The sequence below is a fragment of the Antennarius striatus genome, chromosome 17 (genome assembly GCF_040054535.1).
Source record: "Antennarius striatus isolate MH-2024 chromosome 17, ASM4005453v1, whole genome shotgun sequence".
Taxonomy (NCBI): Eukaryota; Metazoa; Chordata; class Actinopteri; order Lophiiformes; family Antennariidae; genus Antennarius; species Antennarius striatus.
In genome coordinates this window covers 9,618,633-9,637,415 of record NC_090792.1, presented here as the reverse complement: position 1 = coordinate 9,637,415, position 18,783 = coordinate 9,618,633, and the positions used below count along the sequence as shown (strand labels likewise).

Below are 18,783 nucleotides of genomic sequence, written 5' to 3'. Positions count from 1 at the left end.
GATGTTCTCTTTTCCTTTTGTTCAGAACCAAGCTGTGAATTATTGTGCAAATTTGGAATCTGTCAATTTGTCTCTGACTCGAACTTGTTGAAAACAATTACACTATCCCAGTTCTGGGGAAATAAATGTAAAAAATGATAGTACAAGGGTCTGTAACCTCAGTATATATTGACAATATTCATCTGATGATGAAATAAAAATGTTAGTGCACACATTGATGTGGATGTTAACTGATACAGGCTGAACAAGGCAGTCAGAGACTGCAAAATCCCCCGACATCATCACATGTTTGTGCCTCTGGCTTCCTGAACATGTTGCTTTTGGCTTTGTGATTACATCTCATCAGGTTTCAGAGATGTGTACCTAAAATTAAAGATTAAAGATTAAATGCACTTTATTTATCCCTCAGTGGGGAAATTATCTTTACACTCCACTTGGTACAAGCATATATCTGATATATGTGTGTGTGTGTGTGTGTGTGTGTGTGTGTGTGTGTGTGTGTGTGTGTGTGTGTGTGCGTGCGTGCGTGCGTGCGTGCGTGTGTGTTAGTCAAACAAAAGGAAAATAAAAAGGTATAAAAGTGAAAATTTAATCTAATTTTCAGACCCTTGCCTCCCTGAATATAACGCCTTTTGTTTCGTCTTTCTATCTTATCCGGTTCCTGCGATATGTGCCAAAAAATGTGCAAAAGTTGAAATTTGACCTTGACCTACTTTTCTCAAGGTCAAGGTCATCATTTCATTTTCATTCCCCATCCCCTTTGTAATGTGCTCTTTGTTTCTTATTTCTATCTGCAACAGTTGTGAAAATGTTTGGTGGACAGACGGACGAACACACAAACACTGACAATTACAATACATCACCGCTTTGCGGGATGTAACCAGGACTGCACACTGTCAGCACCAATGACTGATTCCTCTCTTTCAATAGTCATCCATAAATGGGCGATACTGTATGTCTGATAGTGCGAGACTGAAAGATTCATCACCAACAACTGTTTTAATGTGTTACTGTGAGCACAGCCTCGGCACGATCCTGTCTAAAAGCTGAATAAAATTTTCCATACAGCTTAACCACTAGTGGAAAATCCAGACTGCTACTGGACCAGGCCAAGAAATAATCTGGCAAGTAATTGTTCATTTTTTACACATTTGGTTTTTGTCTACGTTAAACAAGATATAAAATTATCTTGTAAGTAATACACAAATGTAGTTTAAATGTTATCTCCAGTTTCAAGCCCTCACACAACTCTATGCTAACAATAGATGTGTCAAAAGAAAATTTATACTTCAAATATCACATAGCGTAATATCTTACATTAGTCAAACACATGTTAAAAAGTATTTTCATAATATAAATACGTACTGTGTCTCTTTGTTCTATATGTGAAAGTGCAATTGCACTTAATTGTTTCATTGTTTTGCAAGATGTTTATTGACCTGCAGTAAAGATCAAAATGATGAAAACCAGACCCATATAACATGAGAGCTGGTTTTTGGAAAGGGGATCATTATAAGATCCTTACATTGCCTTGGAGCATGACCGTAAGTGTCTGTCTGTGAAAACGACTGTATCCACATTAATCACTCAGCAAAGGAAGAAAATAAATGCATTGGTCACCTTCACACTGTTGGAATAATAACTGTCTCTGGAGTTCATCCTAATGTGACATTTGATGTGATTGAAATACATAAATGAAAACACTCTTCTTCATTTCAGAATTTGAGGCAAATTGTGATTTGCCCTTGATAATATTTTTGTGCATAAAATAAAAGGGTGACATATTTGAGAAAAAAAATGTCTCAGAAGCTTTTGTTACTCAATATTACACATGATATATCAGCCTTTTAAAGCCAAAACAAAGTCTGTTATATCTTTTAAAATAACAGTCTGTCAGTAGCAGATGAGATTCTGCTCAAGAACCAGACACTGAATTATTTTACTGATCATAGACATTGATGGTTCTGCGTAAATAGATTTTCCAGATTGTTCAAAAATTCAAAAATATTACCTCATTTGTATAGTATTCAGAAAATAATATTATTCTGTGAAAAGATATCTAACCTTGTTGTGAAGGTGAATGCTAAGCCTCAGGGAAAAATGAAAACCAAGCTTTCATCATTGCAAATGTGACAATAATTGTCATAAATAACAAATCTACATGGAAGCAAGTCTAAGAACAGAAAGGATGACATTTCTTTTAATCAGTCATTTTACAACTTTTTTTTCATTCATTCATTCATTCATTCATCTTCTACCACTTCATCCGCAGGAGCCTATCCAAGACAACGCCAGTGGACCACAGTCAATTTACAACTTCCTAAACTGAAATATAGCAAGAGTACTTCAATGTAATTCCAAGACCTTAATTGATAACAAGGATTTTTCAAAGACCTAGAAAAATATTCACTTCCTGCATTAAAGAGCAATCATTTTAATCTGCCAATATTACACACCTGGTCGATTTCAACACCAGTCTTCATCAGCCTGATCAGTCTCAGCAGAATCATCAGCCACCACCACAACAGGTGTCTGGACTCCATGGGAGGTTTTTTGTAGCTATTGTTAAGTGAAGGTGATTTGACCCCAGTTTGTCATAATGTCTTTCTAATGACTCATCTCTACCAAAAAACATTCATCTTTGAACCTTAAAAAAGGCTACCAACAAATTGAGTTCCCCTTGATTATAATGTATTCTAACAAATGAGTATTTTTTGCCGAATCTCAGTTCACTACTGGATTATTGATGTCTGCAAGGATGTTAGCAAGGCGCTGCATTTTACTGATCATTTGTGTAATTTTCTATCACTCTTATTCATTTTCTTGATGTCATATTTTTGCTTCTGTTGTCTTTTATTAAAGTGTGTTAAAAAAAAAGGAATATTTTATTTGTGTCTTTCTTTTTATGATTAACTTTGTTAGAACCACATACTAGGAATTACAGACCACATCATCTTTAAAGTCATCATCTTTACTTTTCCCCAATACTCCTTTTTAGGAGTTATAATCGTCAAATTCTCATTCCTATTACTCCATCATTTCTACAGTAGGTAGAAAGGAAGGCCTTTTGCTGTGATTCATAAGTACTAAAACTTTTACTAATAGTTAATCATTTTTTGCATTATTCATTGGGATTAAATGTATCTTTCCTCCGTTCAAATATAAGCAGTTTTGAACTTTAGACCATTTCTTGGGTGGTTGAATGGTATAGTCATCTGGACAAATGGAATGATTATTTGGGTGTCTGTCTGCTCCTGCGGCTTGTGAGCAGGTATGACTAAAATGGTATCTGTGACAGGAATGTTGTGGCTAACCACAGCTATGGATGGAGAGAAGACCAAAACACAGTTGCCTTGTTTTAATCCAGATTTATATAATTTAAACAAGACAGCTTTAACACTGTATTCATCATGTATACATACATCACTGCTCTTTGAGTCAACTGTCTGACTTTCCAACGTATACAGGCTGGTTCTCCAACAAGTCACACACCCCAACCTGTCGGATGTTTAGACCTGACAAATTTATCACTGACTCTCATTTGTTTGGATCCAATTTTAATTTTTTCCCACTCAATCATTCCCAAATGACCTGTGTTAAGTACAGCTTGTGACAACATCAGCTACCAGACAAATTGTCTGGGCAGAAATATCACCACCAGTTAGGACCCACCAGAGAGCCGCAGTAAATTACAGCAATTCTCGCTCATTTATCACGGCCCGAGGTTCAAACCTCTGCTGCAGAAGCTGCTCACGTTGTGGCCAGAACTTTTCTCAAAAAGAAACACTCCAGCCAACCAGACCAGCCACAGCTGGAGAGGAAAATAAGGTTTCTTTATTCAACATGAAATTTGACGCTCTGCCTTGATGCAACACTTTGCTGCCTTTATATCTAAAATTAAAAGCATCTAGGTCAGCAGTTTCTTCTGTAGACTGAATGCACAGTGTCACAGACCCCGTTAAAGCTTTACACTAGGTGTGAGAATGTACATTAACTTTGGATCCAGTCCAATAATCTACAACAGGGGTTTCAAACTCATTCCCGCCGAGGGCGACATCAGCATAACAGCTTTCCTCAAGGGGCCAGATGTAATGTACAAATGCAACTAAATGTAAGTCAATGTAATGTAAGATAAATGTAACTACTCCTTAATGTTAAATAACTATGAATTTATTACTGATTCAAGTTACAAAATTACAGTTGCACAAAATATGTTTGCTTGTTGCTCTGTTACAAAAAAAAAAGTCAAATCACATTAAAATCCTTTATTTACAAGAATAGTCATGGGTTAAAAGTATGGATTGTGGACACACCCTCATCTCTGATAGCTAAAACAACATAAAACGGTGTTCAACTTTAATAGTTTCACACATAAAGTGATGGAGGACCATGTGTTATCCAATTGTAAATCAAAGAGTCAAAATTTGAGTTTTACAAAGTCCTTTTTGTGCCATTGATAGTTAACAACCGGGAACACTGTGAACTTTTGTTAATCCCCCAACAGCAGTTTTTACTTCAAGTGACTAGACATGAATAAAGGCAGTTCCAGAAATCAATAAAATAGTGATTAAAGACAGGACACCCTCTCCTCTTCATCAAACATACATATTCTTTGGCAAATTCCGACAAACTGACTTGTCCAATAAAAAGATGTAACATGCAGTTGGGAAACACCACATCCTGACTGGGAATGCTTATTTTCCATACAATCTTTCACCACTGGCTTCATCATGGTCATAGATTTCAGTGAGAATCCCAAGGAACGCAACTAACAACAGATTGCAAATTACCAGTGATGGATCACTTTAAGCTGTCTGCCAGTAATAAGTGACCACTTCAGTCAAGACAGGCTTGTTGTTCTGTTGTGTTGTTTTTTTTTCTTCTTTTTTCTGGTCTGTTGCTATTTGTTGTCTTTCCCGCTGGTTGTCGTAGCAATCACTAATTTCCTTCCATATGCATAATAGAGGAGCAAATTTGTTTCCATTATTAATGCACTGTTGCCACAGTGTAGGTTGTAAATAATTTCAATGTGATGTAAGTCTCTATAGAATGCATATAAAGACTTGAATGCATGGAAAAGGATCTGCTTTGTTTTGAGTGTTTCTTTCACTGCGTAGCAACAATGTTTACTCATGCCTATCAGCCCATACTCCCAAAAGCTGCCCAGCGCTGCTGCAAGGAATCTGTGTTACTCTGTTTGGCTCCGTGCTTATATGGATAAATAGTTTCAGATGCACGATAAGGACGGAAATGACATATGTGAAAATAATCACACATTCTTTTCCCTGGTAGAAAACAGAAAAACTAACAAACTAAAGTACCAATCTGTATCATCACCTCTTATTTTTGGAATCAGCCTCAGTGTTTTTCCATCATTATTAGGACAAACATGTTGTTCCAGATAGTGTTTAGAACTCAGGTGCAAAGCAGTGGGGTGCCAAAAATATAAATATGGTTAATCACGGCCGGATGGCCAGTTCTGAAAAACTGAGTCATGGCCATTTCGGTAAAAGAACCATCAGATAATGGAGGTCCAAAAGACTTCTTCGAAATTACAGTCCACTGACTCTCGACTGCAGACGTCACATCTTCACTGAATTATTGTCTGCGTCAACAGCTCGCAGTCTGGCAGGTTCATTTTTGCAGTTTGAAGTTTGTCTTCATATCTGCTTTGGTTACACAACCATATTAGTACATAATTAACAACAATAAATGCTTATTTGTTCTGTGCTAGATTAAGAAAGGGCTAATCTGTATGATGGCGGTACCACCAGCCATACCAGACATTCCAACCAACTCCTTGGACAAATCTTTCATGGCTCAAGGTTTAAGCCTTTAGCATACAGAGTCACTGCCAAGCCCGTTATGTAATTGTAGTTTGCTGTTTCTGAAATTTTCACAGTGGCCGTCCCTCGCGCTAGGCCACAGTATGAAGACCGCGGTCTCCTTATAAGGGCAAAGCTTCTATGTCATTGTGGAATTTCCCATTATCTGCAGAAAACTCGCTTCCAACCAGAGACGGTATGTACTGGAAAAAATGATGATTGCCTCTTTTCAGCTGTCTCTTATTTAGTACCGTATCTGTTTGCTGTTTGTCCATTTTGCATTTAGTTATTGTTTCCTAAAGAAACAGTTTTTGTCTGAAAGCAACAAGCCTGTAATTTGTTTATCTGAAGAGTTTCTTTCCATTGTGGTCATGGCTGATGTCATGAGACTGAATACATTGATTGCTGCTCCAGTTGAGTCACGGACCCTGTAGTAGCTTTAGATGTGCTACTGAGCTACAGCCATATCTCATTGATGTCTAATGATGATTAAGCCAGAGTAGACGGAAGAGCTTTATCAAAAATTGCATGTCTATGATCACAGTCTTCCTTCCTTCATGTCTCTCCAACTCCCCCAAAACGTCAGAAGGTTCCACCTAAACTTAAAACATGTGGGACAAACAGCCGAAGGTGCTCTTTTCCCAGAATAAAACAGGTCTGAGATATGGATCAAATATGTGGCGATGAAAGTTGTGTGTGTAAGTTGCTGGGTTATTGGGCAAGCTTTTGCATCAGTGGATTTCATTCAATTCATCATAACTTGATTGACCATAAATTGATTGCCAGAAAAGAACAAAACTGAAACGTGAAGCTGGGATGGCGCAACACCAGTGAAGGAAAACTACTCCTGTCTCTGTGATTGAGTAACCCTTTGATGTACTTTCTGCACTTGTGTAGAGGTTGTGAATTATTGGTCAACTATTGTTGGTCATGGCTGCATTCCATTTAGGGGGGCCATTTCAATGACCCTGGTTAGGTCACACACCGGTATACTGACACTATACTCACCTGCATTGTATCTATTCCTGTCTGTGTAGATTAAAATACCACGTCTAACTATTTTCTTCTGATTTGGTAATTAACTTTTTAAAACTTAATTCAAACTTCAACTTTATCCCTCTTGAAGAACACAATACATAGTGGATATATGCAATTTCCTCCGGGATTAATAAAGTATCTATCTATCTATCTATCTATCTATCTATCTATCTATCTATCTATCAATACATCTACCAGCGCTACTGAATGCAATGGGACCTAGATGTTTGACAACACTGCCAGTGAGAACAATTCATCCACTTGCATCTGTTAAACATAAAACAATTGTTAATGCCATTTATCCCACATAAATAACTGAAAAGACCAAAACACAGTTGCTTTGTAAATCAAATCTTGTGCTTATAAACTAAGTAGCTGCACGCAAAGATTCCGGTGTGGTGCCAAAGGAAAAGAAGTGTGGGCCACAAACTGATACAGGACTTTAAAAAAAGTTTGGCTGGCTGCGTCTGTACTTCGTCTGGGCGAGAGCTGCCTCGCTCCCATTTCCTACTCTCCTTCTCTCCTTCTCCCTGCTGAGGTAAAAATGAGTCACTGAGTCAGCAGCTGGTCTCCGTCATCCCCGAAATCTCCCAGGATTTCCACTGTTGACCAGCTGCCGAATCATTACGCTTTTGCAACATCACTTCCTCTTTACCCTTTTATGGACATGTTTGCTGCATACAAGACCAGCACTGATTATATCTATCGCATATTTTGTCATCAATTTTTTATGCATGTTTGATTTAACAGTTCATAGTTAAAATAAACCATCTTCTGCAAATTAATTTTATTGCCTCCCCTGAAAAGTTGTTTTCCCTAAAAACGTCATCATAGTTGTACATCATAGATATTAAATACCTCCTCCTATCACAAACATCTGTAGGAAACAGCCCTGACAGCAAGGCTTGCATTTAAATAAATAAGACACTCTGACCAGACTTTTAGTGTCTCCATACATTACAGTATATTTACAGTCACTTCATTTTTCTTTAGCTGCAATGGGTTAGCACCATATTTGTCGTAAGTGATGTGCAATTAACAAACGTATGGAAGTGGACAAAAAAAAAGACAAGGAGTTTCTAATCCACGTGTAGACTTGTTCAACAACTTGCTTTTTTGCATTAGTATTTTATCAGTAGTAAATCAGCACTACATTTAAACTACTTTATTTTGTATGGAGTTCATGTCTTGCCAAAAGTGATCATGCAAAACATGTTGTGTACTATGATTCTCTACTAGCAAATGCATATTATGATAAATCGTGATTCGTGAAAGAAATACAATGAGTCTACAGCACAAAAAAAACCTTCAAATGCAGAAAAACAAATCTCACATGACTTACTATAGTCCTTCCAGTCAGTCATGTTCACAAATTTCTCAGAATGCCCTGTGTAGTTGACAGTCCTCAACCACAGGTGGCCCTTTGAGTCAATCTAACAGTACAAGATCCTGAATTAGCTATCAGTCATTTTTAAATTCATCAAATCAGTGCAAATAACCACTTGGAGTATGGTAAAGTCAACCCAAAGAAAGCCTATGTGAAAAGTTTCATGTACATTTTTGGAGACGAATCTGCTGCAGAAGCCTGGGAAGCATCCCAATAAAATGTTCAACCCAGTTGACTTCGAGCTCCTCACCCCACTTGAGACCACATTGCTGGTTTCGCTCCGGGAATGTGTCATACACCTCTGCTCATACTTACTAATTGTTGATTTTCTTCTCTTTAATTGTTTAGCAACTGGTATTCAACAAAACTTATAGACAACCCATACAAGTTATCGAGACAAGTCACAAGAAAGTAGAAAGAAAAGCTGCTTGTGATACTGCTGGAAAGGTCAGGGAACCAGCAAAGTCACTAGGATCCATTTGCAGCTGAGTTATTTTGTATTGTCTGATTTTGTACTTTGGCATGGCTTACAAACTAGCACTTGAAAATCAGTTTTACTCTGTATTGGAATGTGGAATGTGGAAATTTGCCATTATTCAGTGTTAATTTGCTGTGTCTGAGTTGAAATCTTTGGAATTTCTAATATATATAGTAAAAGACTGACCGTAAAAACAAGAAGGTCTCTATTTTTGTAAGTTCTGTTGATTACGGATGAGTGGATTCCATTTCTGAATGTTTGAATCAAGTTGTTTAGTTTTCTCATTCCACTGGTTGGGAGGACAAGCAGATCTCCGTCTCGTCTCCATTCATGTTTTCCTGTGAAGTTAGGTGTCATGCTGTGTGCTGCTTATTTGAGGAGTTACTGTGGAATCCCCGTTCCTTCAATCTTGGCCATCCAGGCCGTGGAGCTGAGAGCTGGACCTGTCAAAACCCACTCACATCTCACTCTCACACAACTTGCAAGAAGTTTATCTACAAGGCTCAGTGGAAAATACCAACTGCATTCTTGGAGAAGAGTAAATTTCTCTCCATCTTCTCACCTCTTTTGTTGTGTTAGTGGAGTAAAGTCTTGTCTTCTTGGGATATTTATCCCCAAATACAAATGGAAATAACCATTCTGTTTCATCTTCAGTAGTGTTAATAGGAAACAATTCAATTCTCCTATTGATTGATCTAATTACCAACCAAATAACACAAATGATCACCCAGTGAACAGATGACTCCAGATGGTTCATGCCTTAAAACCTCTATTGATTATTATTAACAATGATCAAGTTATTCCTGGTAGAAGGAATAACTTGGTAGAAGAACATGGTTTAGCATAGGTATATCCTGGTGTACTGTAAACTATGGAATCTGGAATACACAGATTTTCCTTTTGTGTTCGATGTATTGTGGTGTTTGGCCCTCAGGTCTACCTGACGCCATGTCTCTGCACACTGGCCAGACTAACTAATTTGACTGAAGCTCACTTTTGAGTTAAGTTTTACTATAATCACCATAGTAACAGACAATTTTACACAACTCTGGTGAGGCAATGAAGTACCAGGATGAAAACTCACAAAAAAAAGGACAGGACAGGTTTTAAATGACATCCTTTAGAGATAAAGTACCCACTTTACTGGAAGCTCTCAGAGAAAACTTGTGAGTCTTTGGGTACTGGAAAATGTCAGTGTTGGAGACTGAGTCTCAACATGCATCCCCCCCAAAAAAAGATTTTGGAAATGCAATGTCTGAAAAAGCCTTCAGCCCCATCATCTGGTTTTCCTTAACACCGGCAGTAGATTGGCCTGTATGGAGCTGTTGTTGCATGGTTTTTCAACTGGACCAGGGCAACTTTTTTCTTCATTGTTAGACCAATTTGAAGGAAGAGTCTTCTTCGTCTTTGATCATCACCTCATGAAAGAGTCAATTCTTAATTTTCCAAAAGCAAAATTCTTTTGATTCTCACTAGAACTGACAGTACTGTGACCGAATCAGATTAATTTACAACATTGGTTCAATATTGATTGAGAGTACATGTGTAGAAAAAGGAAACAAATCCTTACATTAATAAAAATACAGATTCCAGATATCCGTTTGTCATTTTTCCATGTGTATGTGCACAAACTTGCTTTTTAAAAGCTCCATACAAGCTCACACATGAATGCTGGGAGAGCATCTCCAATATGGGAGTAGGTTAAATGTTGGGCCTAGTCCTCTGAGGATAGTGGGAGTGAGAAGAGGACATGATGAGACAGGCAGGAGGGATTTGAGTCACACAACACAAAGGAGTGAATCACATCTGTTTGCAGGGCGGGTGACTGACTGGTGTTTGGATCGGTCACAGCCGTGGAAATGACGGGAATATAAGCCGTTACTGGAGAGACAATCCACATGTGTATACTTGACAGGAGTGTCTGCTGATGAGCCACACACACACACACACACACACACACACACACACACACACACACACACACACACACACACACACACACACACACACACACATACACACACACACACACACACACACACACACACACACACACCACAAATTTTAAAACAAAAGTCACAAATGTACATATACACAAACATGCACATGAACTGATGAAGGTAATTTTATAATTGTGCAGCAGCATCTTGCAAACCTTTTTTATCCATTAAAATATAACAAAAAAAGTCTAAGAATAGGTTTAATCAAAGTTGAAGGGTTGGAACAATGAAGACAAAGATTTCGGTTATGGTTATTTTGGTTATTTGTACTCAATGCTTACTTAATATTATTTTACACTCAACTCTCAAGAAAAAGAATTGGCAGAATAAAAAAGAGAAAAAACTGGTGCAGTCTATGATAGTTTACATACCACAGAAGAGACGTATCATGTGGACACAGGAAGTACTAAACTAAACACTAGAGAAATATCTCACCTTAATGCTACTCATACTTGACTCCATGCCAATGCCAGGCCTAGACATTCACAGCTAAAGTTAAAAAATAAGGGCATGTGAGAGGACAGCTTTAGATGGTCAGCTATGAGCCACTGGCGGTTTTCTCCCATCTCTTCCCGTAGCCTGAGGAAAACAAGCTTCACTAGATAAATGCTGTGTTTAAGTTTAGCTTTCTCTGAAGTAGTTGGTCTTTGCATACTGATCCTCCTTACCTGTGACACATCATGCACACACAGTCTGTGTTGTGTCAACCTTAAATAACCCGTTTCTTCTTTCAAAGTAAGAGCGGCAAGAAGTGAAGACAGAGACCATATTATTAAACTTCTCGAATTAAGGAATTTCTTTGAGAAAAATATTATTACAGGTTCAGGGGGAAAGATTGCAAAATAGTTTATAACCTAACTATACAAACTGCAGCAAGAAGGGATTTCATCCATTATCCATTTCATACAAGACCTTTAAAGCGAGAGTTATTAAAATATCAACATCCTGGAACAAAATTATTCCTTGGTTTTTTTTTTAATGTTGGCTAACAGTAGATGTTATGTTTATTTTATTCATCTGTTTAAGTCCACTCGCTGTAGCTGATTATATTTATAATAAGTCAAGAGAAGAAACAATTGACAATATTCAAGTGTTGTGTTCGCAATCTCTCTGCGTACAGAGGGCAGATTGCAGATCACAAGAGGGCTTTTGACATCTGGCTGTTCTCTGCTTTGGAATGGTCCAAGTTAAAAGAATTAAACATGTTAACAGGATTAAAACATACCGGACAAACTTAAATATGTACCCAAAAACTTAACAGTTCCTCTGCTGGAACAAAGAAGACCTAGGGAAAAGTGATGCTGAGGAAGTGTATGAAAATGTCATATATCGATAGGAGAGTGTGTCAGCTGTTGATTGTGGCAGGGTTATCTTTTTTATTTTGTGCTCTTCAATAACTTGAAGAGAAGTTAGTCTTTGCATCAGCATTGTCTGTCTTGACCTGATTTTCTGTATTTGTGCATCTACTGCTGTTGGGCACATGTTGAGGACGTGCACATAGCTCATTGGTTTCAGTGAATCAATCAAATCAGCAAAATTGTGTGAATGCATGTCATAAAATTAGAATCCAAGCAAAACTCACTGCTTTTCTTAAAAACGCAAACCTGCTTTTAAGTCTGAGCTGCTCTCTGTCCACATGGTAATGTTTAATTGAGGTGACATTGGAGTGAACAGCAGAACACATTTGAGGTGGAAGGAAAAACACAGCAGCTTGTGATGGAACTGCATATCCTATATTCAGTTGGTTTAGGTTTGGTGGGAGAACACATACTGTAGTCAGATTTTTAAAAAAAATAATTTTGTGCACCTCATTTTTTTCTGGACATACATAAGTAGACTACAACCACAACATCGCTCCCTTTCTCTCTGCAGTTGTAAGACTGTCTCCCTCTCAGCCACAGTACTCCAGCCTCTCCAGACATCTCGAATGACTCCTGTCAGCAAGGTCATTAAGTCTTTCAGTCTGGGTACGTTTAAACAAGCTCCTCTGGTGGCCAGTGGCCACACAAAACCAATTCCCAGCCACGGGATGGTTTCCTTCTCTATTCCCAGATTCATGCCTTGGACCATTGGTATGGTCAAACATATTTATTGTTAGATCTAGCAAACTTCAAGTCTTCCCTTCAACTTGTGTTTTTGCTAGCTTCCGTGGGCTGCTTGCGGTGAAAGATTTCAAAAACTGCAACCACCTGTTTCTGCTATCACCTTGGAAGAATGTAATCCTGCCAGCGTCTGGCTCCCATTTGTTTTTGTGTGCCTGCAGTCACACCATAGCAGACTGTCGCTGTCCTTTGGCTCAGCAAAGCATTTAGATAAGGTGACAATATGATTCCTACATTAGCAAAGTCACGTTTGCTGTGGTTTTAATTACAACTACTGTACCTGCAAATGTGGCTAATATGGCCATCACTGTTTTTTCTGGCAATGAGAGTTGGCTCTAGGACTCATTTCTGATCCTCTCACCAAGTACAATGAAAATCAATTCAGATGTTTCTCAAACAATAAGGGGCATGGTGTTCCACCACTAAGTTGGATTGAGATCTAAATCAATATTTGGGAGATTAAAATATACATGTGGTGGAACAAATATGTGGCATTTGTCTATTCATCTAACAGCAAGGGGAGTACAGACATGACAGTGCCACCAATATGTTATGCATAGAGGGATGATGGACAGACCCCTCTTTTTAAAAATACATTTTTAAACAACTGATGATATTGACAAACCTTTTTTTGTATTTTATATGTAAGGAATCTATTTTCAGATGTGACATCTGATGAGGACTTAGATATGCTGTCTCTTACTTGGACAGATCAGCTAATAACTCTGACTGATTGAAGGAAAGCGAGGAGACAGACAGACAGACAGACAGACAGACAGACAGACAGACAGACAGACAGACAGACAGACAGACAGACAGACAGACAGACAGACAGACAGACACACACACACACACACACACACACACACACACACACACATACATACTTTATTAATCCTGAGATTGCTCAAGTTAGTTGGTTTTATGTCCTGAAGATCGTGAACATCATCAAGAACTCAAGGCAATTCATCAATACCATATTTGTTAAATATTTAATTCTGGACAATGGTGGACCATCTGAGCAACACATTTTGTTCAACAATACTAGCATATTTCTAAACCAATCACTGAATTGGAAAAGACTGTTTTTGAATCAATCAGCTTGTTCTTTGGTTGCATTGGAACACATTTGCTACAAATAAACAGATTTATTTGGATGATGCAGATAGACATATGTCATCTTCCAGGCAGGCAGGGGATGTACCTGCCTGTCTGAGTCCATTTATAGCATGTCATTAGGCCAAGGACATCAACATCCTCTAATGACAAAACCACCTGCTATTTCAGATTTTCTCAATACTTCAGTTCTGTGACTTGAGACATCTGTGTTTTTGTGGTGAGTCAGTCAGTCGGTTCCCCACCAACAGGCTGGTGAAGAAAAGAGCCCCCCCCCCTTTTTTTTTCAAGGTACACTGCAGACCCACAGTACCCTTTCATTTGGAACTCTCCATAAACATCAAAAACCACTTTACCATCAATAAGACAGTCTAGTATGATCACACTCTTTCAAAAACAACACTGGATACTGTCTCCTGATGATGATTACCTTTACAGTTTGAACTGTGGCTTTTAGGAGCGAGTCAACTTTCAGTGCTGCCATATACTTTCTACTTCATCCCCTGCTTATTTGAAAGCACCCATCCTCCCCAAAATACCCTCACTCATGTTACTTACCTCTTTTTGGCTAAACCACATAGGGCTTTCTGACTGTTTTTGTGTTTTTGGCTGCCCTCCAAACCAGAGTAAGTCTCCTATGTTGACTCCTGACCTTGAGGTGAGAGAACAGTCTTGAATTCCAGACTTATCGCACGTGGATAAGAAAAAAACGCTGCATTGACATTTATGTCCTTTTGCCGAGTGCTGAAAGATCCATCAGTGCCTTCCATCCCATCAGTAGCATTCTGAATACCACAGAAGTTCCTGGAGAAAGATCACGCATGAACTCCCAATGGGAATTAAGCTGTTGAAATATCGTCTTATGCCTAGAGTCAGGTTGTGCCCTTGTCATAACACTCCGACAGAGCTGGGACTGTTACCACTTGCTGATTGTTGCGCCAAATTTTGGCAAAAAGGCTTGCAGTTTACACCCCTACATTCGTTTCAGAATGACTGAGTGCAAAGTGTGGACTCAACACGTGCCTGAAAGGCTGACAACATTCAAAGTCCTCAAGCTCTGTTTGTGATGTTTTAGGGCAAAAACGTAACATTTTGTGTGATACCTATCTCAAAGGCTTTAAAACCAGAGCTCTAAAGGTATTCTTGTGTTACCATCTCTGTAGTCACGTATTGTAAACCAGTCTCTGACATTTTCTTTGTCAAGCTCAAGTCTAAAGTGCTGATTAGGTGATGGCCTCATTTCTGGAATAACAAAGGCGGCCTATTCACCTCAAAAAACAACCTGAACTCAACAATGATGTGGAACCGATGGTGAACACTAATAGACAAGAACACAACATTGTTTACCAAACTTCCAACAATAAGAAGCCACAATGATATTTGGTGCTAAAACGACAGACCTTCCAGAGTATGGACTCAAGGTAGGCACTATTGGGCCTGTCATTGTTCTCAATGGAACACTGCATTTGTTGAGAACATGTGTTCAGCAGTAACAGCCAAAACCGCTCAGCCAGGCAATTTGTCGTAACCAGGCAGGCATGACAGAGTACAGAGGATAAGTGCTGCAGTTAAATGAGTTAGATCCTTGTGGCTGGACTTAGATGCTAGGCGGAACTGTGTTGAGCATTTGGTGGCTTTTCAGAACAGGTTAGGTGTGATGTTATGACAGAGTGGTAATAAGGAACCTACAGCAAGACAGTTTCAATTGCAAAAGCAGATCCCTATGGAAACTGTGCAAATAAATGTCACAGTCAATAATCATGCTCATTTCAGAAGAGCCAAAGAAGCCTGGCCTTATACTGTTGAGACACCAGGCTCAATGACCTTAGCTGGCTAATGTTAGGATGCGAAAGGAGACTTTGTGGACATGGGAAAACCCTAACATCTTGAACCGATCGGCATGCAGATATGTAATTGTTTATACCACTGCTGTCGTTCATCTCTCAGAATTCGTCAAGGCTCAAAGTCAGTGGGTTCAATGTCTGGCCCCGAGCACAAGTAAATACTTCCTATAGACTGGGAGCAGACTCAGGTTGGCTGGCTGTAGCTTTCAATAACATATTTGTCTATATATTGACAGCATGACCTGTGAATCCTGAGCTACATCTGCTTAACAGAGAAGATTGATCATCTTAGAAATAAAAAAAAATCAGGGTCTCTTACAATGTGTACTGTAGAGTGTAAACTATATTTTGTGGGTCAATCCTAATACACTGGCTGATCTGTTCCAGAAATGGTGTCCAGCCTTTTCTTTCTGAATATTATTGCAACCCAAAATGGCACCAGACCACTCTCTAAAGGAGGTAACCCAAAGCTAACAAGGTAAGATTCTAACACCCTGGGTCGGTTTAGACCTTGTCAGTTTATCCAAAGTCAGATAAGCTGGAATCAGTATGACCATGTCGATACCAGCTTTTAAATATTTACAGGCCTCTGAATATATTAAAAGTGGAATGATGAAAACCTACCAGTTTGGGTGTTGAAAAAAAAAAGATTCCATCTCAGTATCTAAGAGGTGAACCTAAAGAGAAGTTCACTCCAACCTCTGCAAATGTGTTACAAGGCAATTATTTTTAAAATCTTTTTTAAAATTTCAATATAGATTTATGATACAAATAAGTACAAATAACTCTGAAATTTCCAGTGTTATCATGTAATATTGACAATCTAGAAATATAATATAATCTAGTTATGTTTTTAAATAAAAACTGACCTGGGTTGATTGGAATTACTTTTAGCAATCATGTAACACCATCAAATTATGTGTTACCCAACCCTGGAGACAGGACACATGGTGTTTGGTAAGGTTTCTTAGAAAGCACATTAACTGTGTGATTCTAACCCAGGTAGCCTGCCTCCCATATCTCTAGGAATAATATGTAGCTTTCATTAAGCCCCAGTCTGATCTCTCGCAGCTTATGTTCTATTGGTTTGTGTTTCCCTCAAACACTATACAAGTGCAAAACCCAAAACCTTGTTTTGATTGCTATCATGTTTATTTTTTAGATTTACAGTAGTGTGTTCACAGTGTACATGTTGTGTTCCTTTTCATAGTATACTCTGAAGCCCTATAAGTCACTGCAGTGTTGATGTTTGGAATGGAATTATGGTAAGAATGCACAGTAATGCGCCTCGGTAGACTAAACTTGACTGTTTGTCTTGGTTGTGATCCGAGGCTTCTTTGCAGTGGTGTTTTAGTTATGGAAGACCACTGAATGACTGGGTTTACAAAACATCCCTGAGATCCAGCTTCTGAATTAATTACAAACATTTCTAGTCCTCACAGTTAACCCCGTGATCAAGCGCTGTCCCTCGATGAAAGAAATACCATACAGAGGCCCTCCCGTGTCCCCTGAGAGAGTTTGTTGTGTGTGTTGAAGCTGCTTAAGTTTCGTGAAAATAGAAAAACAATGTTGGTAAGCCCCAGTGCTGAAGAGAAGGAGGTTCTGTTAGGTCTCATAGAGATGCTCCTCAGCTGTTTCTGTTGTCTTGTGTCTCATAGAGTTTTGAGGAAGCTCATGACTGCTTTGGTTAACTGAGCCATACGCTTGGGAAAGCACGAAGAACTGTTATTTCCTTAGAAACTAGACTGCTGCAGTGAAGTAAACACATGTGAGACGGACAAGGCAGTCGTGTCGGATTTGAAAAAAAATAGTCCAACCAGAATTAGCTCCCCTTTAAGAAAAGAGAATTAACTGGAAATAGGTTCTAATATTAATGTAAACCAACAAGGAGTAAAAGCAAATTCTATTCAAATATTGCACATTCCATGCCATGCACAAATGGGACGGCCAAACGATTTTGGGTTCAGCGTAGTTGACTTATAGACATCAGGGGCCAGGAATCAAGCCATCGACCCTCCCTGCTTCCCCCTCTGCCAGAGCCTCCCGTTTAACATACATTTTACTGAAACAAACTAACAAATCTGAACTCTGTTCTGCTAAAGTCTCTAATGGGTGGTGATGAATCAATTGGTTAAAAATTAGTCGACAAGTGGTAGAAAAAATAAGTTGTGTTATTAAAGGTAGGAACTTCTGTCTGTCTGCCCGCAAAAGTCCTTAACCACACAACTAGAAAGTTGCTGCTCCGCTGTTTTATTCTAGGTAGTAATAATCCCATCAATTGTCAGCAACAAAGCATACAATCTGATGTGACATGTTATTTCACTCTTGCTCGCTTTTTCCTGGATTGCGATCAGTCCAAATTTTAGGAAATTGCATTAACTAAATGATGAGGAACGTGCGCTCCATGTGACATGCTCATTATTTCAACTTTCCATAGATCCATTTTGCATCTTTGTACACAGGCAGCTAACCAGAAAGAAACAACGTTGACTGAACTATAATTGTGGTTTCTTACAGTTGTAAGCAAACGCGATGACTCAGTGTAGGTTACAGTTTAGCAGCACGTGCTCCGGCCTCCTGCTGGGCTCTTTGGACCTCCTCCTCCATGTGCCTCCCACAGCATGGGAAAATATACTCCTGTAAGAATTGTTGGACACTCGCAGTCATAAATTAGTGTGTTGTGTTAGTAGGTGTTTAGTAAATAAATAAATGTATTTTTTAAAAAGTGCTTTTCCAGCTGTGTTTTCATAACTGAATGAATTTACCCTCATATCATTGCATGTGCTTTTGGACAAAATTGTCAGCCTCATAGCCTTCTATGCATCAACATACGTGTAGTGTTAACAAATCATTGAATTATGCATAGACGATATTTGACCACGGAAATAAAATCCAGCTTGAATTAAATCAGGGAGCTGTGCTGGTGGCCACCCATTACTTATCAGAGGCAGTATTCTGTTGTTAGGAATCAATGTCAGCCTATCAGTGAGAGT

At 38.7% G+C, this 18,783-nt stretch overlaps 1 protein-coding gene across 1 annotated transcript in view; it reads left to right on the top strand.

Annotated features, from left to right (window-relative positions):
• Positions 1 to 5,918: 5,918 nt before the first annotated feature.
• Positions 5,919 to 18,783, top strand: part of LOC137611376 (KATNB1-like protein 1) — a 29,998-nt gene continuing 17,133 nt past the window's right edge. Inside the window, exon 1 of the mRNA XM_068339533.1 lies at positions 5,919 to 6,021. Coding sequence (XP_068195634.1) covers positions 5,967 to 6,021 — 55 coding nt within the window. The 5' untranslated portion in view covers positions 5,919 to 5,966. The remainder of the gene's footprint in view (positions 6,022 to 18,783) is intronic.